Here is a 24,440-nt window from a genome sequence, read left to right on the forward strand (position 1 = left end):
GGGAAGGAGGAGGCCTGACGAGGGCCTGGGGCTGTTCTGGTGCAGGTACTGCAGAAGGCACTCCAGGTGGGATGTGGTGGTGCCCTCATGAAAACTTTATTTGATTTTTTTTTTTTTTTTCTTTAGAGGTGCTCTGTGGTGTTACCAGCCCTGAGGGCTGGTTACCACGAAGGCAGGTTGGTGTGGGTAAGTGAAACTGCTCTCCTCGGCACCACAACCCGCTCACAGTACGATCCACTACTTTTCGGACTAACACCCCAGTACCACCCCGTGGTTATGACAAGCAGAAATGCGTGGAAAAAGGGGTTTTATGGTGCACATCGCACCGCGAAGGATGAGGGGAAAACACTCCCAACACGCCTGCTCCGCCGGCAGACTACAACCCCCAGCCTGCACCGCGCCGCGCCGCCAGCACCGCGCCGCGCTATTGGCTCTCCGGCAGCCATCCGCCAATGGCAGGCGGGCGTCTTGGCAGGCGGCGGAAAGGGAGTGTTGCTGCTCGGCTCGGAGCGGGGGGGAGCGGCGTCCCCGGCGGCCGCCCCGGCGGCATGGGGGGCAGCGGGAGCCGGCCGGGCGGCAGGAGCGTCTCCTTCGGCCGGGACGAGCGCGACCGCGTCCGGGTGCTGCAGGGCGTCAGGGTGAGGGGGCGCGCAGGGGCCGGGCCCGGCGCCGGGGGGGCGCCTCCGCGTTGCATCCCGTTGTTTTTTTATTGCTATCGCCTCGTCCCCGCGCTTTTCTCCCTAAAATTCGTCTGGAGCGAGCCCTCGCGGGGAGTCCTGTCAGGGTTCGGCTCAGAGCTTTTCACTGCTCGCCCTGCAGAAGTCACCCGAGGCCGTGCCCGGCTCCTTTCAGAGCGCTCAGGGCAGGTGAGGGGGCTCCTCTCCGGCTTCTCATGACTGAGGAGCACCAAAGGAGCAGAGGGAAGGAGCAGCCCCTTGGGCTCTGCCCGGTGTCGCTCTGCTCAGCACCCCCAGGGCCAGGGGAGCCTGCTGCTGGTGGTGGTACAGTGACCTCCAGCAGCTCGCCGTGAAGGTGGCCGTCCACATTGCCCGGTGCCTGGCCGCCCGCAGCTCCTCGTGAGGTCCAGGTGGCCGTGTGCCTTGTAGGCCTCTCTGCCTGGCTTCCAGGAGGAAGAGTTTCTTTTCTGTTGGTTTTTCTGTTAGTTTGTGTGGTGAAATTAAATAGTCCTTCATGATTCGTGGTACCAAAGGTGTTCTTCGCTTTTTGCACTTAAGTATGCAAAAGTAATTCTGCTCAGCCTGCCCTGAACTGAGTCTGGCTTTGTGCAGGCCTGTGCATTTCAAGAAAAGCAAACCAAAAGTTCCTACAGCCCCTTTATTTCTCTGTTCCTGTGGATGTCTCTCAGGGTAAAAGGGACAGGTGCCTGCGGACTCACTGCCCAGGGTCGCCAGAGGCCGACTGCTGTTGGTGTTCGCTTCCACAGGACGCTGACGTGGGATTCTGGCTTTCAACCACCACTAATTTCCATTAAATTCACATGGAACTGGATTATATTTGGGATACCTCCTACTATTCAGGTTTAAATTGACCAGGAGTACTGTGTATTATTTAATAAGACAGGTTTTCCTTAGGGAATAAGGTTAAATTCCTAGAACAAGTAGACACTGTCCCCCAGCCTTCAGCTGTATTGGAACCGATCGTGATAGTCCTCCCCTTATCATCCCCTGCTGTGGGGATGCCTTGGCTCTGCTGCTTGTCGTTGCCTTGCTGCCCTGTCATTTCTCTTGTGGTAGGCGTTACATATCTGAGGTTATTTCTCACCAAATCCTGTGGCAAAGGTACTGTGCCCACACGTGTATTTTGAAAATAGTGGAAGTGTAAAGCAGGAGGGCAGAAAACCCAAGAATTTGGTCTGGTAATGTGGAGAAAACAAGGCTCTGAGGCGGCTTCTTTGCTCTCTGCAGCTTCCTGAGGAGGGGAAGCAGAGAGGGAGAGGTGCTGGTCTCTGCTCCCTGGGAACTGATGGCAGTTCGCAGGGGGATGGCACAAAGCTGTGTCAGGGAAGGTTGAGACTGGATGGATGGAACAAATTCTTCTCCAGGAGGGTGGTCAGACACTGCAACAGGCTTCCTAGAGAGGTGGCTGATGCCCCAGGCTTGCCAGTGTCAAGAGGTGTTTGGATAACGCCCTTGTTAATATGCTTTACCTTTTTGGCTAGCCCTGAAGTGGTCAGGCAGTTGGAGTAGATGGGCTTTGAAGGCACCCTCTGTTCTATATTTGATTCTATGTTCAATTCTGTTGTTGCGGTAACATGAAAGCTAACAAGTTGGGTACTTCTATCCTGAAATATATGTATGGTAAGTGCTAAATTGATTCCGTTCTCATGTATGCATGTTTCAGCTCTCTGAAGATGTAGTAAACAGAATGAAAGAAACTCCACAAAGGGACAACCAGAGGTCATCCAGCGGCACAGCTCCGTTTTCACCAGCTGCAGAAGGGAAGCCCAAGTCCCCTACAGGTACTGTCAGTCCCCGTCAGGTCTACTCTTTTGACACACCTCTCAATAGCACTGCTGCTGGATGTTATATAGCATGTGTGGATCTTTTCAAGGCTGCCCTGTTACGAGAGGAGCTCTTTGATTAGCCTTTAACACTTCTGCATATGTAGATATCAGCATCGTTGAACGTCTTGGACATTTTGGTCCTGTGACATGTTTTTTACATGTTTCTGAAAGGCGGCTGTATCATCTGGCTGTCGGGGCAGTTGAAATGCTGTCCCTCTACTCCTGCTGTTGCGTGACCTTAAGCAAGACAGCTTGTTTTTCTAGGTCCTTTCCTTCTCTGGCTTTGGAGTGCCACCCTTCTTAGATGCGTTAGTGAACTTGTGTCACTTTGTGAATGTTTCTAAGAATGATTTAAAATAAACATGCAGTAAGCAAGGCCGAATATTTTTATCTTTTATTTGTAGAAACTTGATTTATTGTCTCCTTTCCATGCCCGGGGAGTATATTGTGGATGGGTGGGGAAATACTGCTGGTTGTTCTTTGGAAATAAGCTCACGCTGTGGGGGCAGGATGGACTGACTAAGCACAGCTTACATGACACTCCAAGTGGATGGTGAGAACGTGACTTCTGAGCTTGTCTTTATTTACAGGTCAGAAATCGGTTTGATTTCTGATAATTTTCAAATATACTTTGTTGATAAACATTATTGGCATGTAATTAAGGCATCCAAACTAACGTGAAGATAACGAACCAGGCCTTTGCTGTTAGAGATGTGTTACTTGTGGGATCTCTGCAATTACAAGAAAAGCAGGAGCTTGAGGGGAAGACTGAGTGGAGCTAGCAGAAGCAAGTAGAAAGTAGGACTAAAGCTATGCTTATGTTTCAGTGTAAAACAGTGTGAGGTTAACATTCTTACCTAGACACTTCTACAGCATGCCTTGTGCAGTGTGCCTCGTGAAAGACAGTGTTGTCAGGATCTTTTCCTTCTGAATTCTAACGATCAGATTTAAATTTTGGTGAGACTTCTTAGGTGTGTGTTTTTTTCTCTTGATGGGATAACACTCGCATATGAAGTGTTCTCTTCTTATCAAATAATTTACGATGTGATGACAGACTGTTTTCTGTTACAGTTGTCACAGGCTTCTGTTCTTCTTTCTAGGAATCCAGCCACCAATGACAGGTGACTCTGGTCAGAAGGCTTCAGTTGCGGAGCAGGAATTGTACAGGAGGTGAGGTGAACTTTGTGAAAAAGACACAGTTCAGCTCTTTTTGGACTGTATATATGTTTTACTTCACTCTGAGTGCAGTGACTGTAAATGTTAGTGCCCGAGAATCCTCTTTGAAGCCTTGTTCAGCTAAGGGCTATTGAACACTTTTTAGATAAGCCTGTACCTTAGCCAAAAGGAGCGACCAGGGGAGCTGTGAGCAGGCGGTGTTTGGAGAAACAGATAGGGAGGACCAATGGAAAGAATTGGTAACAGTAGAAAATGTGTATGATGTGCATTACAGGACCAACTAAGCCCAAATTTGAGTACAGTTGCCTTTTCTGAGACAAATGAAGGAAACGAAGTGTTTGATACTGAGGGATTTTTAAATCTCAGATGTGGTCATGGGTTTAATTCATTTTACGCCTAACATTATCAGATCCATTTCATGTATCTGACTCCTTTTCATAGACTAGACTTACTGCCACTCAGCCAGTACTAGAGTGCTATGAATTTTTAATTCAAAAGTATTTACATTTATTATATTTATTTATCTTTAAAGATAGTTGTAAGAGCGGGGAAAAAAACGTACAAGAAGAATGTCCTCTATCAAAACCAGAGGAGTCTACTCCTAGTTCTAGGTATGCAGGGCAGTGAGAACTTCAGTGCTGTTTTCTTTTCTTAAAGATGCTGTAAAAATTGGTCTTTTCCTGAAGAGCAGGCCAGCAGGTTTGTAACGGAAAGCCACTGAGTTACACAGACACTGAAGGTGTTTGCTTGTAGAATTCCCCAGGCTTGAATTGGACTGAATTTCCTTCATGGCAGTCTCTGAGATTCAGGTGTCCAGGTGATAGACATGACAAGGATGCTCGCTCAGCACTGTCACTGTATTTGTTCTGTGTGATTTCTTTTCCCTTGTAGAGTAGACAAAGAGCACTGTCAGACTAACTCCTTTTATTGTAGTACCTTCCTTGATTTTTTTCCAAAGTGGTACCTATTTATCTAGCTAACTACTTTTCTATTATCACTGTTTTCAGGTGATAATTAAGCACTTAATGGAGCTAAATATAACTGAAATATAAGCTTGTAAGGTGCTCAGTCTACCGTAGTTGTCTGCGCTGTGTGACAGTGAAGTTTGCAGGTCATGTTTACAGTTTGTTCGACTTCGAGTTCCTGCTGATAATGGAGGGGCTGTGAGCAGGCTTTGTACCAAATCGATAATGCATTTGCGTTTTGGCTCTGGTCAGGGATAGTCCATGCTAAGCCATGACCCTGTTGCCAGAAGACTGCTGATCGCCTTCTCTGATCTCGTACAGGTATGAGCAGGAACAGGCCCTGGTCCAAGAGGAGCTGCTCCGGCTGGCCAAAAGAGAGAGGGAAGCGGCCGGTGAGGCGCTGAACACTGCCCTTCAGCGGGAGAGGAGCAGCACTAATGAAGAAAGGCAGAGAGCAGCCCAGTTGGTGAGTAACAAAACCTCCAGTGTGCTCCCATTTGGGACAGACTGAAATCTCTCAGCTTCAGCTCAGGGATTCCTGGAATGTCACTTATGTGATGTGTTTAGAACCTGATTGAGGCTGAGGCACTCATCACCTCGTAACTCCTCGCTTTACTCTTTGGCTTACAGTGCAGTTGGCAAGCTACGCTTGCAGCCTGTCATGCAGTGATTCCAAGGCCAAGCTTGCAGGGAAAGGCAGGAGCAGTGACTGTGCTGAGGACAGCCTTAGCTGTGGGGGAAAAAGGATGAACGGTAGGTCAGCGTGGTGTGTGCCTGTATGGGGTTGTTGTCTCAGGTAGCGTAAGCACATGAAATGCATGTTTCAGTATATCCAGGATAAGATGACGCTGATTATGCGTGCCACAGTGAGGTCACACTGCCTGTTCATGCAGACTGTGTGGTGGACGGGCAGCTAAGCTCCACCACAACTGCTCTTTCACTCTCCCTCCTCAAAGGGGGAGGGAAGAAAATAATGATTGGGAAAAAAAGCTCACAGGTTAAGATAAGGATAATTTAACTAAAGGGAAAAGAAAGAAGGAAAAAAAAAACACAAGCAAAAGGCTGCACAGAAGCAAAGAGAGAGAGAGCAATTCTCTACTTCCCATCAGCAAACAATGTTTGGCTACACCTTGGGCCTCAATGTGCCCAGTGGCTGTGTGGGAGGACACACGTCTTCATAACGAAACACTCCCCCCCCTTCCCGTTTCCCAGCTTTTATTGCTGAATACGACGTGGTATGGTATGGAATATCCCTTTGGTTGGTTTAGATCAGCCTCCCTGGTGGTGTCTCTTCCCCACCTCTTGCTCCCAGCCCAGATGGCTCCAGGGGTGTGTGGAGAGGTCTTGGTGCTGTGCCAGCACAGCTCAGCAGCGGGCAGAGCAGTGGTGGGATGTGAGCGCTGCTCCAGCCAGTGGTGCAGAGCGCGGCACTACACGGGCTGCTGGGGAGAAAGCTAATTTGGTCAGCCACTCCCAGTACAGGCTGTGGTGTTGGAAATGTTTATTGAGAGAGCTAGGCTGAGGGAAATTCTCTTTGCCTACTGTATACTGAAGGGACAGTTTAGGAAGAGGACAGACTTGAGGAATGTTATCTTTATTTGTCTCTTCATCCTACTGATGTGTTGCATGCACTTGATTGAAGTGAAGAGCCCTTCTGTGAGCATGTTTTCTGCCTGGTGAATAGCAACAGGCATGGCTTACCCAGGCTCGTGACTGATCTGGGAAGCAGCTTGAGGTTATAATACTGGGGGGTGAATAAATAAAATGTAAGTGAGCATCGCTGTAATGGTTTGGACAGAAGGTTCTTCTAGCTCTAGTCCATCTCTGATGGCAATCCACAGCAGATGCTTATGCAGAGTGTGAGAACAGGGCAGGCCTAGAGTGGTGCTTCCCACCTCCATACCCTGGCAGCTTCTGGGGTTTAGAGCCTTCTTGGACAAAAGGCTGTTTAATTGCCTTGGTGCTTAACCGTCACTGATGAATGTGCCTTCTGTGAGGACGTCCGCTTGGGGGTTTGGACCCAATTATGCTTTGATTGTCCGGCAGCCTACTGCACGTGGCTGTGTTGGTAGGTCTCAGGTCGCTCTGCTGGGTGTAGCTTGTGAATTGCTGCGTTGTAGGAAGCTTCTGCTTGGCAGCTTGTACCCCAACCACAGGAAGTGTGCGTGAGTGCAGAGTCTTCGGAGAGCCATGTCTGAGGCAGGTGACTGCCATTCCTCTGAACAGCAGGTCTGGGCCAGCGGACACACTGTTAACTCTCTTCCCACTAGAAAGAGAATATTATCTTTGTTAGCACAATTAACAGAGCTCTGTAAAGAGGACTGGGAAGATGGGGGAAGCTGGTGGATTCAGTGCCAACCGAAAGATAAGGACCAGCTCAGAAACAGAGCCTGCTCTCCTGTAATGAGACGCAGAGAGTAACCTCGGGGATGTGTGACTAGCAAAGGCAGGCAATGTTTGCGGAGTGCAAGGAGGGCACCTCTAAAATGAGCAGGGACCTGACCTCTAACATACAGAAGCTGTTCTATTATCTGAATTAGCTTTTAATCCTGCACTGTCGCATACCCAGATATTGCAAACTTGATGGTCTGCGAAAATCTGATCAGGCTCTCTCTGTGTAACCCATAAAAGATAAATAGTGGCCATGGAATGTGGTGCAAGAATGAGAAACTGTTAAATTTCATTGCTCTTTAACTATCTTTTGATCAGTCATAAATTTAAGATCCTTAAAAATGGAATAGTCTAGCCTGTCCTTCCAAAGATGAGGTCAAAGCTATTGTCTGTTGGTTTCTAGGTGTCTTCCTGAGCAGTAACTGTTCTTGCCAGCCTTTTTAAATGATTGGAATCCCTATCAGATTTGCTTTATCTCAGCTACAGTTTCCTTTCAGACATGGTCACCTTATTCTACTTTCTTAATCCTACTCAAATCGTATCTGTCCTTTGTCTTCCAGTATTGTTTTCTTCCTTTATTTGTAGTAGTGTTTGAATGGGTTTTGCTCACTTCTTTTTTGCTTTCTAGCCCTAGAATATGAGGCAAATAATGGATGTGAGCTGCTCTTTCATCTCATCTGTATCTGTCTTCTCTTTCAAACAGAAAAGAGTAGTGGAATTAGGTGTACCCGGTGGTAGTCCAGGTGCAGATGGAACTGGAAACTATCTGCTGAAGTTCATAAGGGAAAGAGCCTTCAGTTTTTAGTGTTTTTTTGTGGTGTTATTTGGTTGTTTTGTTTTGTTTGTTATGACCTTCTAGGGAAACCAGTGAAAAATGGGACAACTCCTATGGAGGAAATGCCAAATGAATAATTTGCTTCTAACAGCACTTAATTTAGTAAGAGTTGAAAATGATGCCATGTGTCAGTAGTAGGTTTATTATTATTATTATTATTTTGATACTCGCAGTAAGGTCTTGTGCTGCTCTGTGCCCTCACTGTATCGCTAGCTTGGTCACTGGTAGCCTTCCCTTGCACAGCTGTCTCTAGTGGTGTTGCAATATTCTCTTGTAACTTTACCACTTATGGACCATAACTCCAAATACGATAGCTGTATTTTGAAACGATTTCATTTTGCTTGAGTTGGACATAACTTGTCATTTAATCTGTTTTTTTATGATTTTTGTCCTGACTTTTATTATTAACAGCATCTCTGTGAGGTACTCCTGTGGTACTGTACAGTGTCCTGCTGAGCACGCGGACTACAAATAACATTTGGCAGGGAACTTGCTGCCAGTTTCTGGGGCCAGTTACTTCATCACTGATGGGGCAGGGTGCAGATTAAAACTGGTTGATTTTATTTCTTAGTGGTTCACTGGTTACAAGAGGGTTTGAGAGTTAAGAACATGGGTTCTGTTTTACATTTTTGTCTTTTTTTTTTATGACTGAACAGGGTACTTAGATTCTAGATACCTTTAGGTTTTGACTCCATGAAGTTTAAGAAGCTGAACACCTCTATAAGTAGGAACACTGAAGCATTCACTTCACTCTTGGAGTGAATATTGCTTTTGATTAACCACCTGGGACTGGTTCAGATGGAAGCAGTCTGCTGAGCTCCTGTGGAAGAGCTCTCACCAGTTTATATTAGGCCATGTTTTGTTTGTACATCGCTGCAGGATCATGGTGCTGGCTGGACTCTTAAATAATTTAATGCCATGAGCACTTACAGTACAGCAGGGATAATATGTACAGAACTTCAGAGCAGTGCCTAGGATGTTTAACTGATGCTAGTAGCATAGCTTAAGTCTCGTGTGAAATAAACAAGAATCAGTACAGCCATCTTTGTTATTTTTTAATTCTAGCACAAGGAATTTCTGGAGTTGTCATAGTCAAGTTATTTAATTGCTTGGATGTGTTGTGAACAGTCTCGCCTTTTCCTAAACCTTGAATCTTTCCTATTTAATTTCCAGTTAATCAAAACCTAATCTCTCAACGTCTTGGTTCTTCATGCTTGCTTTCTTTTTTTTTTTTTCCTTTTTTACCAACAAAAGAAGAAACTTTTTTTTCCTTTCTGCTTTTGTAATCTCCTAAGGCTGTGCAGCATATGCACCATGAGCCTTCGTCTCAGAGCCAGTGACTCCCAGCCTGATGGTTTTTGCTGAAACCTTTGAAACAAATCAATGTGGAATGGGGATGGAGAAAAGCAGAAGCTGGGGGGGGAGAATAAACGCGATTAAGCGAAGACATCTCATTACTACTCTAGAAAGGGAGGATTATAACTTATAAAATAGGAGGATCTCATTTAGGGGCCATGTGTGCCCGTGTTATCAGGACAGAGGGAGAGCAAATAGAATAAATGAAATTAATACTTTGAAAAGAAGCATTACGCGGATTTCAGAATTGAACTAATATGATTTGTGCAAAGCCCTGAAGTTCTTATCTCCCCATTTAATACCCCTCGGATAATGGCTTTGTCAGAGTTATTGACCAAGAGTCGTCGTCTTCCTTACCCCTTTGAAAGAATGAATTCAGAAATGGGGTGATGGAAGGACAAACTTTGCACTATAATTAGCTGTTTCAGACAAGACTGAAGGGCATTGCTTGCTGTGCGAAACCAGGCTGGACGCAACTCCTAAATTGCTGGGAAAGCCGTTTGCCAGCTGTTATGACAAATGGTTCACCATTCCCAGTGCTCTGGGAATTCGGTGAATTCTATAAATATACAAATAAATAACATGCTCTGCTCGCTGGACGGCAGACCCTGCTTTCTGGTGGCTCCAGCTCTGCACCTTGTGGTTAGTCTGGCCTGTGATGTGAGTGTGGGAGGAAATCCTCACAGGAGGAAGGGTTTGTCCTATTGCTCCAGCAGCTGGGGATAATTGGGCATAGGCTGCTGGGTTCTTTTTGAATGATTTCTTGGCCAGAAATAAGCCACTTGCTCTTCAGAGCCCTTCTGAATCAATGAGAGAGGAAGGGCATGTGTTGAGCAGGAGTGACTTTGATCAGGACAGTGGGTTTTGATATTGGTGTGATCTCGTGTGTGGGATTCTGAACTCTCGGGCTTTCCACGTGGAGTGCACTGGACAGTATCAGCATTGTTTTCGTGTACATAGTGTATGTATTTAGTGCATACCAGTTAAAAATGCCTGTTGCCATTTTAACTGTTATGTTTTCTTCTCCAATTCAAAGAATATGGAAGTAAAATTGGTGAAAGCTACACAAATAGCCTGTACATTGCTTGCTATGAAGGAAGAGAATTTTGGTGATAATAGGGGAGTTCAGCTGGAATAGTGGTGGGTTGGGGGAGTTTGGCCCCTAGGAGGGGAAGGAATGATCCAGTTGACCTATTTCTGGAAAGTTTTCGTTAGGTTTCTAGTCATCGATGAAGCTTCAGGCCAACCTTAACACTTTTTGCCCAGTGTTGTCAACCACTATCAGCCGCAGAGAGATGCGGCTGAACTGGGACTGAAGATGACTTTAAACATGGTGCTGAACACGATTTAGCTTTGTTAAGGCTTTCATTTACTTTGTGTTAAGCTGGGGGATCAGCTTCATCCTGGCTGATTAACCTGCAGGTAAACATCCCTGGATTAGGCTGGGCTTTTGTTGCGCGTAATCTCTTCCCATTGTGACAACGAGCTGGAGTGGCCAACTGAGGCCCAGGAGCAGCAGGGCTTTTGTGACAGCGTGGGGACAGCAGTGAGGTGAGGCTGTGTTCTTAAGGTCAGGCCTCTATCACCAACACTTGGCCTTGGTTTTTGTTTTTTTTCCTCTCCCTGGCCATATGAACTGATGTAGTGAGAGCCCCAGGTACTGCCCTTGTGAGCTTTGCCTTACCCTTTGGATGCCGCTCACCTCAGGGCAGTTTTGTGGTCTGCTTTGCAGTTAAAATGTAGCACTTTGAGCTAAAACCCTTATACTTTAAGAGTTGCAAGTCTGTATGCAGGAAATAGTTGGTTCTGGGGGGAGACTTTGCTAACACAAATGTTGAGTTTTAGTCTACAGTTGTTCTTTCTGTAAATTGTTCTTGAATGAAACTTTTTGTGGGTGAGGCAGAAAACACTGACTTAAGTCAGGAAATAATAGTGCAAAGTGAGGAACAAGTCGAGTTCTTTTTCTTCATACTTGTTTTTTCTTCAGTGTTGGTTATCACGTGTGATTAGCAACAAGTACCTACATGCGTTTACTTCAGGAATGACACCACCTTCAGATTCACTTTTATATTTTGTTTGGAAAATGACTGGTGCATTTAGCTACTAGAACACAAAGTTTATGTGTAATTTGGGTACTGCTGGTGGTCGGAGCATTATCTCCTACAGGTCTGGCTGTTTGCAGAGCATTCACATACCCTCAGCGCGTGCACAACCAGCTAGGAAATCTGCCTGGGTTGGCATGAGTGGCGTTGTTTTTGTCTAGAAGTTGTAATGTGGTTGTTTCCAATTGCTTTCACTAATTGAATAAAACTACCTGTTAAAGATGTAGATTTTTTTTTTTCTTTTGATTTAAGCCTTAGTGATTTATTACAAAAAAGGCCCTGTCATCGTCTCTTAACGTGTATATCGAAGCAAAACCAGGGCACGTGTATGTGACACTCCCAAATGGTTTCTCTCTGCAAAGAACTACACATTGAATGGGGCTGGCGGAAGGTCTGGCACCTCTGGAAGGGGCTCCTGCTGGCAAAAGCTGATCCCAGTAGGCAGTAACTGCTGCTAGCTCAGAGCTTGTGGCACACAAAAGTTCAGAAACAAACGTGTGCCTTGAACTACTGAAGTATTTGAACAGATCTTAGGAAATTCAGATCTTAACCTGTAGTGTCATAACTGGTGTTTATTTTTATATAGCCTTATTTTTTTTTAAATTGCTTTTTAAAATTCTTTGGGTCAGGACTTGGTAATTAACGATGTGCAGCATTCCTTTGCCTTTACTAAAGGCTGGCTCAGCCTCTGATGAGCTGTCTGCTGCGAGGCGCGTGGTCGAGCACGGTCTCTTTGGTGTTGGTGCTTCTAATGAGCAGGCAGCGTGTCCCCGAGTGCCAACGGGCTATCTGAAGAGTCAGACTGCCCTTAGTTCTCCAAGTCTCCTGTCTTTATTTTTATATTTTAGATTATTTTTTGACCTGAAAAAGTCTACTTAGTAGCAGCATTAATAAGGTTATGCGTTCCGTTTCTCTGCATTTTTAATACTTGATATAGAGACCTCCTGCTGCACACGAGGCAGAGTCAAAACACTTGGAAGCAGTCTGCTTTTCTTCCCCTGGTGAGGACTCTGCGCTGGGTTTTGTAGCTCCAGTGTTGTTTTCTGTGTTGCAAGCTATCGATAGGGGAGTTAAATAGCTGGATTGCGAGTAGTTTCAGATCTTGTTCCTTCTATCCCACTCACTCTCGCTGTCTGAGGTTTTTTTCTTTTATTTTCTGCACTTTGAGGAATGCATGTTAATCAGCGGAGTCTTGAAAGTTAGTGGCCTGATAATCTGTATAGCCTCTGGACAGAACATCCCTCGTTCTGCACGGTTGGGTTCCTTTCTGGCTGCAGTCCTCTGTAGCAGAAGTGGGTGCACTTCTGCAGTGAAAGAATTAATTATTTCTATGAAACCATTAAATGTTTCAGGAATCCCTATAGAACGTAATCTTGCAGTATTAGATGATGGACTTCGGAAAGGTTTGCATTAAATTTAAACTTCGCATGACAAGGATCTACATGTGTGTAACCTCCAGCAAGCTAATAACTTTTGGCCTCTGAAGCACCAGTGAGGTCTAAATTTAACTAAGACAATTGTGCAGAATGTTTAATACAACCAACCAGGATTTTAAGAGTAAATTCTTTCTCCATCTTCTCTTGAGGAAAGGCAAAGGTGTTATCTGGCTGGGGGTAAGATGCTGCATCTGTACTCCTTATTTTCCCTGCTACTGCTGCTATGATTTGTCAGACATTTATAGCATTTTTTTTTGAACAACTTCCAATTTCTGCAGCTAGTCTTTTATCTCCTGACTCTGAAGGTTAATTTGTGTTTGGAGAGTTTTTGCAGATTTCAGCAGCTGATGGTCGTTTGTGAGCTTCTCATTTTTGTAGTCTCTTGGGCTAAGGGACGTTATCACAAGGTTGGCCTCTTTTTAAATCCTACAGCTGTAACAAATTGAAGTTGTCTGTGGTGCTGCCCAATTCCCCACTCTCAGCTTCAATTCTCCTTTCCCCATGTTTCACTTCTTTTTGCCTACAAAGTTCATATATTCCACAGAAACTTCTTCCAGATTAATTCCTTCTAGTTAAGGGTTACAGTAAAGCCATTCTGTTGTTTATGAAGCAAAAGATAGGATTAGTCTTCCTTTTTCCCTGTCTACAACTAGATACTACGTTTGATAATGCATGGGGGTGTTTCAGTAGCCTTTCCTTCTGTACGAGCCAGCATGGCTTGTGGTATGAGATTGCTGTAGGTGTCAAGTACAAAATACAGTTCCCACAAGCTTGGTTAAACTTTTTATTTTGGGATTTTCATTTTGTTTGTCTGTTGTGTGTAGTGGGGATCATACATCTCACTTGTTATTTGGCTATAACTTTCCAGCGTTCATTGTATTCTATCTTCAAAATGACAGTGTTTGCATCCTGAACCAATGATCCTTAGAAACAAGCTTGAAAATTTCCATGAGATGTTTGAGAATGAAAGTGTTATTAAAAAGAGAACAAGATTACGAATTTAAAGGGCTAATATAACTTGGAAATAAGTTTGCACTGAATGGAAAACAGATGGTCTTGCACTCGGATGATGGGGATGTGAGGTAGGTGCCCGCTCGCTGGATGTCACATTTCTGTCACATTCCCGAACTGCCATGAAAACTAGCTTTGATGCTTCTGCTGCCTTGCCTTGGAGCCTTGTTGTGCATGTCTTGAAGTGACCCTCACTGGCAGTGGAGGGGGTGGCAAGGAAGTTGCTCGTACCTGAGATGGGAAGAGGGATCTGCACCAGGGATGCTTAGAGAGAAATGGTGCAGGGTTCTTTCTGGATCCTGATAAGAGGGGCTGACCAGTGGCTTAATAAAACAGCTGTTTTAATGAAACAGAATAAAAAGAGTGCAGATAGCAAGTAAATCTGACATCCCTTCATGTGCTGGGAGCCCTGCTTTACACGGCATGGGCCCTCTCTAGATTTTCCCATGGCGTGCTGCACAGATCCCATCTGTGGAGAGGTTCCTCAGTTTTGGTCAGTCAAGCTGTTCTATTCTTATAACTGTGTTACATTCTTGTAATACAGCTGTTTAAGAAGCAACTGTTCATAAAGGATGTTCACGTGAGAGCTTCTTGCTGCGCTTTTAGATAAAGGTGCCGTAACTGCCGGTCCCGAGGGCGAGCTGCCCGCAGATGTCTGGGTTATGCTGAGCTGGGCGATTTTATCCTGCAGCACAGCACAGGCCTGAAGGCCACGCTGCATGAGCAGCCCTGCACGGCACTGTGCCTGCTCAGCTTCAGTCTCTACACCTTCAAGATGCAGTGGTCTCCTGGTCAGGATTGCTGCGTTCCACGCCTTGACCCCCAGGCAGTAAAGTTGCAGGTTATATTTGTAAGCTGTTCAGCCAGTAAGTTTCCTTACAGTCTGGACCTTTCTGTGTGTAACACCCATCTGCACGCAGCACAGCCCACACAGGGAGTTCCAGCGGGTTCCCATACAGCAGCTGCTTGTGCTGACGTGTGGGCTTCTCCAGCCCTAAATGCCAGGCCCAGCAGTCCAGTTGTGCCCTGTTCAGGATCACAGCTCTTCAAATAAAATGTCTCCGACAAGGCTCCCATTACAAATAGCCTTGCTGGATCTTACTAGGAGATGAAGCTGAGAATACGTGGTATGATGGGAAAAAGCAAAATAAGCACTGAGGTTCTTTCTTTATTTGTTGTCTTCAAAGAAAGTTACAGCAAGCTGATACGAAGAGCAAATTTCACTGAGGCTTTTCCTGGTTCAGTTACACCCTCCGCTACTGCTGGACGTCCTAAAACATGCCTGTTCTCTGATGAAGTTTATTTTAATTCTTGTTTGCTTCCCTCTCCCTCCCCATCTCTCTCTGCCTTTTTAGTTTCCCGAGGCTGCGGGACGGTTTGCTCCGGCTGCCGCTCTCGGTGGTGGCGTTATCAGCCGCGTGTGCAGAGGGTGAGATTGCAAGCGCCACTGTTCTCCGCGATTCTAAGTATCAGACAATGTTTTACACGGCGTCCCATTCTCTAGCTGGCTGGTTGGACATGATGTTGGTACCTTATCTTCACGCTGACACACACTGGACATTAATAGAAATACATTGCTGAGGCACATGTGTGGAATTTCAAGCAGCCTTTCTAGCTGTGCTTTAGATAGTCTATTGTGTGCTTAACCTCTTGGAAGAGGTTTTGATGAGAAATGCATTATGTTAACTCTTGGGCAGCTGGCTGGACTCTCTTAGAGTTTCTTATTACAGTCAGCATAATATCTTCCTAATTGCATAGTGCTGATGTATTTTGGAGTTTCAGCAGTTTTAAACCTATCTTTCCATGAGCAGCATTCCCACTTCCTAATGCAAAAGTATAGAGAAGAAATAGCTCTGCATATTGCACATGGGGGTGAGTTGGGAAACAAATGCTTCAGAGGGGAGCGAGCTGCCAGCAGCCTTATTTAACTTTGTCTGAAGTCTGTCTCTGTATTATTTTTGGCTCCCATTGCCTCACATCAACTAAAAACATGACCTGGATGCAACTGCTGCTATTTGCCAGGAATTCCTTCTGCTTTTGGAGCACCTCAGATTTTTTATTGTTTCCTTTGTACTATATATGTACACTTTTTTGCTTGTTTGTTATGGCCATCTGCAATTATCTGTATTATTTATGAGTGCTGAGTAAAACTTGACGGAGAGTAGCTTCTTGAAAGGGACTGTACTAAGGGAGAGGAAATGAGCTTATGATTTTCTCTTTGATTTTTAGACAATGAAAATAGAACACCTGCAAGGTTATGAGGGAGAGAAGGAATTAGAGAATTAACTGGCTTTCTTCTTCCTGTCTTCGTGTTGCACTGGGGGGTTGGAGCCTTTTTAGCCTTGAAGACTTTGTGATAATGGGCGAACTTGAAGGATGATGCTGTATGAGCTGAGAGTAAAAATTGATCAAACAGACAGAGCAGGGCTATGTATAATTACTGTCCAAAAGAAAAAAGCTCCATGGTTTAATACCTGCTCAAATAGCACTTTATAGTAAGGATACATTTGTTAAATAACCTCTGCTCTTGTAGTTAGGAACGAGAGCTTGCCGTGTTTATTCGCTGTATCTTCAGTCTAATGCTTTTGCCGTGGAAAATGTTGTTCACTTTCTAGCAGATAACTTCAAGCCCCTTTCTTTTCCTAAACACACAGGCTCATATCTCTTCTCTCCTTTTCCCTTCTGTCCAACCTTCGAGCAGAATGGATTCATTTCTCGGTGTTCATCTTGCTATAGCAGTAATTTGGCACTGTCAAACTGAAACCGACTCCTCTCTCTATTTTCTGAGCTTCCAATACACAAATGGTTCCTTATAAAAGCTGTTTTCTTCCCTGTTGAGGACCTGAGCAATCACTCATTTTTCTGTTTTCCTATGATATGCTGTTCTATTTCAACAGCTAGATGTGGGAAAGGGGAATTGGGAACCCTTTTTTGTTTTAAACAACAAAACCATATAGTTGCAATTGAACTTTAATATTTCCTAAATCCTCTTCCCAGATTTTTTTTCAGGGCAAAATATTTTTTTTCCAGGTACAAAACTTGAAAAGGCATGAGAGCCTTAAACCACAAAGCAAACTGATTTTTTTAAAGATAATGAATGTCATTCCAGCCTATAGTTTTCTATTATTTAAAAAGTTCAAGGCTCAGTTTTTGTAGTGTAATTTTTTGAAGTTTCTGTGCTAGTGAAGGTTATCATAGAGTTCTGTTAAAATCCTCCTTCCCTGTGATTTCCTGTTACACGGTGACCTGTAAGAGGTGGTTCTCAGTAGTCCCATAAGAACGTGATCCGGTTCCTTTACTGGTAACAGAAATGAAGCACATCAGCACCTCTTACTCTGCCTGTGTAGCTAACTAGCAGGCTCTCAGGTCACTGCGGCCTTGTGCCAGGTGATGCAGAAGGTCTAAGTGCGGTCTTGAAGCTGTTAACAGCAACTTGCATTTTCTTTTCTTTAGAATAGCTTAGAAGTAGTTTGCCAAGTTTTGTGCACCTGGGGTAAAAACGAGAGTTTTCACTGTAATTAATCTAGAGTGTCAGTTGGTGCTCAAATTAAGTGAGGACCATTAGCTGTTCTCATGCTCCAGTAATGTCATTCTGCTGTAGCAGGCTTATTTTCTAAGGTTAATAAGGAATGTGTTAAGGTGTCTGGAGGGAAAGGAGCTCTAATGGCCTTAGCTACCATTCTCTTTTGTGAGGTGGGGCTAGGTGGTTGGTAAATACCTTGCTGCCTCAGGCCCTTCATGTGCTGGCTGCTCCCTTGGGAAAGAAAGCAGTTTGGGGGGTACCTTGGGTGTTCTTCAGATGGGACTGAAGCAGTTGGACAGAAGAGATTTTCTCCAGAACAGTCGTACTAACATAAATTTTAATCCCTCTTAATTTCAGTGTTTTGATGTCAAATATCTCAGGGGTAGGTAATGGTCGATGCATGCGTACAGTCAGAAAAGTGTCGTGCAAAGTTGTGCCTTTTTGTTGTTTGCATGCGTTCAGCAGTTAGATCTGTTCTCTGCACATGAAATACGTCTTACTGGGCATTATGAAACTGCAGTGAAAACTCACATCTTTGTTCAGAACAAAACCAAACCCTTCCGTATGATTAAACTAATCTGATATTGCTGCTCGCTGCCCAGCAGATGTTGCTGTTGAGCTTGGTTAGGCTTCGCTGTAGAGTTCAGCAAGTCATTTGCCTATTTTAGGAGTTAAAACGCACACTGACTTGGACTGAAATTTCGTGCTTGATAATTCCAGTCATCTATTGGCAAATCAATACAGTGGTGCATCATGTATGCCTGTGTGTATGTAAAGAAATGGCATTAGGATGGTTTTTTTGACCTGCATTTTTAAATTTCATTATCGACTCTGAATTCTTAGGAAACTTCACTTTCAGAGAAGCAGGATTTGATTTGATTTTTTTGAGGAAGAGGGCTTTGTTGGCTGTTTTAAGTGAGTCTTTAAGATGTGTTGGTGCAAATGGAGTCTAATAATCCGAGCAGCAGATCCTCGTTAATATCCCTTTGACTTTAGGATCTGGGAAAAAAGATCTATTCCCTGCCTTGTGCAGAATCTGGGAGCTGAATTATGTATATTATTTGGGGTCAAAACCACGGCTCAGCCTTGGCTGCGCTGTGTATTGATCTTGCAGACTGTTCTGCTGCTCACTTCCTTGGGATGGGATTCTAGATGTAGTTCTCCTGTTTTGTGACTGGCGATTTTTAATAAACATCTTGGTTGCGTGCCAGTGCAGCTACCCTAAGCTGAGCTCGTACGTTTTTTTCCTGCTGAGCAGTTTGGAAGCACCGAGTATTTCCAGAAGGTGGCAGTGAAGGGACACCCATGAAGACTTTGCCAGGAGTGGACTGGGAAGTGCTGAGCTCTCAAATTGCTTGCATACCAATGAAACGTCTCAAAGTTTTCACTTATTTGTTTTCATTCTGACTCTAGCTTCTCCTGGAATTACTGTAATATTTTTCAGAATGAGTTTACCCTGTGTGTTTGCAGTCCATTGGTTTCTGTAGCAGTAGATCGTTTAGAACTGCGAGGCCACTGCACGCTGGCATAATTTACAAATCGGAGATCTGTGTTGAATGAACCTGCTTCTGTCTTCTCACCATGCTTGCTGGGGCTCGCTGTCATGCCGAAATGCACGGGGTCTGGCAGCTCACACAGTTGCTTTGTGTTCAGGCTGCAGAGGAAAAGGGCGAGGTTGTTGTCAGGACAGCGCAGGTTTCCTCACAAGTGACGTGGGATGTCCTTAGCCACCTCAGATTTCTCTCTGGTCCCCAGCTCTGTGGCTGGTTGCCATTAATACTTTCTGGAGGGGGAGGTAACTGCTGCCGACAGCAAGTTGGGGTTTGGAAGTGGTGGGAGGACAGCAGCAGATGCTGCCCTGATGATGTCGCATGCTTGGCATCATGTCTGCCTCCATTCCTCAGGTCCTCTTCAAGATTTGCTGTGTTGATGTTATCTGTGAAACCTGGTCCGTAAAGAAAGGAAAAAAATAAAAGGAAAAGAAATGGACTAGAATAGCTGTGTCCCTTTGCTGTCTGCAGTCAGACTACGCAGACTGTCTAAGAAGACCCATAGCAAGAAAATACTGGAGCTTCAGCCGAAGTTAAACATGTATGTGCTGTCCTGTTGTAAAAGCAGGATCTCAGGTTGGTCTTTGCTGATATTGTAGGTTTCTGACGGACTTGAGTGGTTCGGAGTTTAAAACATAAAGCTGATCTTGCTGGCCGTGGACAAAGTGAATTACTGCGCTGGGGGCAGAATCTTCTCTTGAGCAAGAAGTTGGTGGCTGGCTTGAATCCCTACAGATTTTTAGGGAGGAGATTTGTATCTTTTCATCTGTTTTCAAGAAGGAGAAACAAGAGTTATAAAAACCACTTTAAGGTTCAGTTAAGATTTATTCTGGCTGCATAACTGCCTCCTATAATAACTTTAATATGCATCATTCTGAAACTCCTAATTGGCCTCAGTGTTGGCAGGGCTTTCAGACCCCGCAGAATCTCCAGCGTTCAGCAGCTTTTAGGAAGGACTGTAGCCAGAGAAGCACAAAAGATGAAATGGCTGCCTTATAAATTCTGACTGACCTTGAGAGTCCTTTTTAACAAGCAGGAGGACGCTGTGGAGAGCCATCTCCAGAGAGCGGCGGTGGGAGCGTGTGTGGGAGCGCCCTTGGTAAGGTGAGAGGAGAGGCTGGGGGAGGCCTCGTGCACTTGGTGAGAGAAGATGGCTGTGTTTTGGGTCAAGTATCCAGTTATCCCAATGTTTTTGTTGTTGACGGGAGTCTATTGGCTATGGAAGACCGGTGGGTTGAGTTAATTTGACCCATCCAAGCCGGTGCCTTCACTTGGGAAGTGACCCCGAACAGTTGTCCCTCACTAGTTAGTGACTGGCTGGTCCCTGGGCGGGCTCTCGCCAGACAGATCAGAGACTGAGTGACTGGGCAGGCTGAAATGTCCAGCTCTCCTCCATGGACGGTGGCAGCCAGCTGGGTGGTGTATCAGTGCTGTGAATGACACAGGGCTGTCATTCTCGCTCTCCCGGGCTGTCAGTTGGGCACCTTTTGCAGACCCTGAATTCCCTTTAAAACAAAACATTTGGCTTAGTTTATTTTATTCCATTAAGTAATTTCGCTGCTAATGCATAATTATCTACAGCAGTGACACTCGTCTATGCTTTAATTATCACAAAGCCGCACAATTCCCCCTCCCCCCTGCCTGGAAGTTGTCACTTGTGCAGGGTGGTTTTGCAGAGATAAGTGTGTAATAACGTGGCAGTGCTTTGGGTTTCTCACAATACTCAGGCAGCCGCTGATTGCTAAATGTAGGCAATAGAGAAGAGGAGGATTTTGGTCTCTGTCTTCTATTAGTGGCTCTTACTGATGTGGAGAGAGACATTGGGAAGGAATAAGCTTATCAAAACTCGGTAATACAGGCTTGAAGATGAAGATGTGAGCAAGTGCTGATTGGAGGTATTACTCTTAAAGGTGTTCAGAAAATTTGGAAGCACAAGTATTTGTTTTTCTTCTGAAGAAATTTAAGAAATGAGGTGACCATGATCTTGGGCAGCAGCCCAGGAGCCCTGGCTGTGGTTGAGAGAGTTTCTTTGTATTTCATGTTTTCTTTTTTCTTTTAGCCTTCAAGTTTTACTTCCAGCTCTGTTTTCTGTAAACACCCTCTCTGAGTGCAGAAGAGCCCAGCAGAAGCCTTTGATGCAGTCTGTTATAATGAGGAAATGCAACTGAGCTACAGGTTGTTTACTCCGAAGTTGGGAGAGGATACATAATAGAGTGAAATACCTGCTTTTTCTTAACACCTCACTCCCTTGCCTGTTAAGGAGTGATTTTGTTGGTAGAGAGGACATGGTCAGTCCTGTCTGAACAAAGGGCAAGTGGGCAGCGTGGAAGCTGTGTCCCTGGCAGGTAACGGTCTGCTTGGGAACGAAATGTTCTTTGAGATTTCTAAAAACCTTGCAAAATCTGAATGAAGAAGAAGATGGAGGGGACTTATAATTGCACTTGTCTAGTTCCACAAAGCTAAGAGAAGTGGGTTGTAGACACCTCATTTAACTTGCAACGATGCACTGAGCCTTGTGAATGAAGAAAACCTGGAGCATGTGTCACAGAGGTAGCAAACCGTGAGAAGGACCTGATAGAAACGAGAAGAGTATGAGGAAGCAAGGTCTGTTTATTATCTTTTAATAGATGGAAATGAGGCCATTTATTGGTGTTATCTGCTGGCAGAGACGTTCTGCCAACTACCTTTGTTTGGAGCACTGACCAAGGCGTGTAATACGTAATTGTGTTCCAGTTTCCATCCTGACGGTTCTTAGGACTGAAATTACTCTTTCATATACAATAGCACTGAAATCTTTTCCCATATTGTTACGATGAAAGTCAATTTCTGGTTGCTGACTGGCAGGAATGAGGAGCGGAGGACTTTACAGCTTGTGTTACAACAAACGTGCTCAGTCGCCATGTATCTGCTGCACTTGGCTGGCAGCAGTTGCACCTGTTAAAGCAAGATTTCTTTGGCCTAGATGTATGTCGTATATTTTCTTTGGCCCAAGGACATTGTCTTAAGTGTGTCACTTGAAGACTTCACAGCTTGCTGATTTCTAAATCTTTCCATCAATGATATGCTTGTTTGCTGTGCTATTTATCACCACAGTGCTTTATGTACTTTGCAGATAAAGGAGGCTGGCGTGCAGTGGTCAGTTTGGCTTTCTTCCTCTCAGGAAAGGATGTTATAATAAGAATCGTATTTTCTGCTGGAGGTTATATACCCACCCTTTGGGAATGTAGTCTCTCAAAACTTTCTTTCCAGGAACCTAAACACCATTGCCTAACTTCCAAATGTCTCTCCTGTAAATACTACTGGTTGAAATGCCTTTCACATCTGGCAGTGGCTGTTCACGTTTTAAAGGTGGCAGAACAAATCCCAGAACAGGTGCTTTGGCTTTTGGTTTCGTTTAAAGCATGCTGGAAAACCTCCCAATAAAGGCACGGAGGTAAATACTGCCTTAGTGACTTTTTGGACTCATCTTGTGAAAAGTGTCAGGCTTAAAGCTTCCATCAGCCTTCGTTAGTAGTTTCTCTGGAGCTGCATTCATACTGAAGAGCTGTAATATACTTTCCAAATAGGAATGAGATGAGATGTCACTTTTAAAAGTACTAGTTCATGCAAAGATAAAAAGAAAAATGAGGAGGCAAGGAGGGCTACGTAACCGAGGGGTTGGAGCTCATTGCCTCAGTTCTCTGGGCTGGCATGAGTGAGAAAACATGGGGAGAGCATTTCTTAGCCACGTGGCTGGTTGGCCAACCTGGGGGGATAACCCGGGGGAAGTGTTCATAAATGATTCAGATGGATCATGTGTGCTTGTTGGGTAAAAGCCATAATAAATCTTACCTTGTGAAGCCTGCGGATGGGAAATAAAAGTGGGGAAAGGGGGCGAATGGCACTTGCTGGCTCTGCGTGTGTATGTGGTGGGTTTGCCTGCTGTATGCTTGTTGGCAGGTGTGGAGAGAAAGGATCCCCAGCCTGGCAAGTCAGCTGCCAATGTGGCTGATGATTAATTGCCCTTTTTAAATTGCAATTATGTCAGTCATGGAACCCGTGAATATTAATTCCTGATTTGCTGATTGAAAAATGGAACAATGATGGGCCGGCTCCATTTTCCTGAGGTCTCCAAAGTGGGCTAAGTGCTACAGCCAGGATTTAGTACTGAAAAGGAGCGGTGCCGTGCCTCTTTGCGTTGTGTTGTCAGTCTTGCCTCTTGTTCTGTGTCTCTCTTCCTTTCCTCAGAATCCTCTCAGTGCTTACAGCAAATTTCCCGTACTGATGTTAGTGGGTGGCGGGCTGGCACCCAGACTGAGTCACCGCAGGCAGTGCTGCTCACCTGGACGTGGTGCCTGGCTTGCCACCACTCACTGCTGCTTCCCGAGTCCCTTAGAGACTTAGGAGTGAGACAGGGATTGCTTTCTTGCTGCTCCAGCTCTTCCTCTTCATCTCAGATGCGAGTAACCTTTCGTTCCATTATACTTAAATCTTTCGAAGTAATTTTCTGTTTGTGCCAACTTGGAAGGATATTAACAGGCGAGCATCGCTACACTGCGACTGTTTGCCTTTCAGTAATCCGCACAAATGCATGGTTGATGAAAATACTTTTCTTGTATGGTTTGGGTCTCAGTTATCAGTCATGATCATGTCTCATATTTTCTGCACGAAGCAGGAAAATTATTGCTTGTGCCTTAATTTCCTTGGAATAGTAGTTACCTCGAGAAGTGTTGTTGTGATGTGTTGATATTCACTGAGATCTTTAAAGGTAAACAGATTGCTTTTTGTTTTTTTTGTTTTAAACAAAGCAAATTGCTCCCCCCCTTAGAACATTTTGCTTGTTTAGATCTTGGTGCTTTGCAGGGTTTTAAAACTTCTTTGAATTTCTTTCAAAGCTTTTCCAAGCCTTCAGTTATAAATGACTTCAAATCTTCAAATGTCTACATGTTTCATTGTTTGCTTCTCGGGTTGGTATCTGCTGCCTTATCAAATTGACCTTTGATGTGTAAGAAACATAATTATATGGTGGAAGTTGCACAGAAATTCAGCTTTTACTATTTGTTCTTCTTTTAGTTGTCCATTTTGCGTGGCAGGTAAAAGTTGGCTGTTTCCTGAAACATTTTCAGAATGGGGCTGTGGACTAAAGAGCTGAAAGCGGGTGTGTAAATGGCAGGCTATTACTTGGTGTTGCTGGAAAAAGAGACTATTACTTGGTGAATGCTCTCATTTTTACCTGTTTTCTTTTTTTTTAAGCTGAAGTGGTGCTCCTCACTTTCACATCTCAGTGTTCTGTGTATAAGAGAGGAGGCCGTGCAGGAGACCCATGCAATTTGCATTAAGGAAGATCATTAGTTTGTTAATTTTGATCATTGTTCAGTGCTTAGCTCCATAAACCGCTATCGTTATAGTTCAGTTTAGACATCCCTCATTGCAGTTAGTGTCCTGCTGAATGAAAGGCACTGAGTGATTGCCCCTACGGAAGCAAGGGATTGGGCTGGAAGGCTGCTGGAGGCCACTTCTTGTTCTGTGTTCAGGCTGCTAAGTGTAGAAGAAAAATAGCTGCAGCAGGGAATAGGTTAAAAAACAAAAATG

At 44.7% G+C, this 24,440-nt stretch overlaps 1 protein-coding gene across 4 annotated transcripts in view; it reads left to right on the forward strand.

Annotated features, from left to right (window-relative positions):
* Positions 1-464: 464 nt before the first annotated feature.
* CHCHD6 (coiled-coil-helix-coiled-coil-helix domain containing 6) overlaps positions 465-24,440 on the forward strand; it is a 124,092-nt gene continuing 100,116 nt past the window's right edge. Inside the window, exons 1-4 of one of the 4 annotated variants that reach the window (XM_035337667.1) lie at positions 465-638; positions 2,362-2,479; positions 3,625-3,694; positions 4,987-5,131. In XM_035337667.1, the coding sequence (XP_035193558.1) occupies positions 549-638; positions 2,362-2,479; positions 3,625-3,694; positions 4,987-5,131 (423 nt within the window). In that variant the 5' untranslated portion in view covers positions 465-548. The remainder of the gene's footprint in view (positions 639-2,361; positions 2,480-3,624; positions 3,695-4,986; positions 5,132-24,440) is intronic. The other 3 variants (XM_035337669.1, XM_035337670.1, XM_035337668.1) reach the window with 3 other exon arrangements.

The sequence above is a fragment of the Oxyura jamaicensis genome, chromosome 12 (assembly GCF_011077185.1).
Source record: "Oxyura jamaicensis isolate SHBP4307 breed ruddy duck chromosome 12, BPBGC_Ojam_1.0, whole genome shotgun sequence".
Taxonomy (NCBI): Eukaryota; Metazoa; Chordata; class Aves; order Anseriformes; family Anatidae; genus Oxyura; species Oxyura jamaicensis.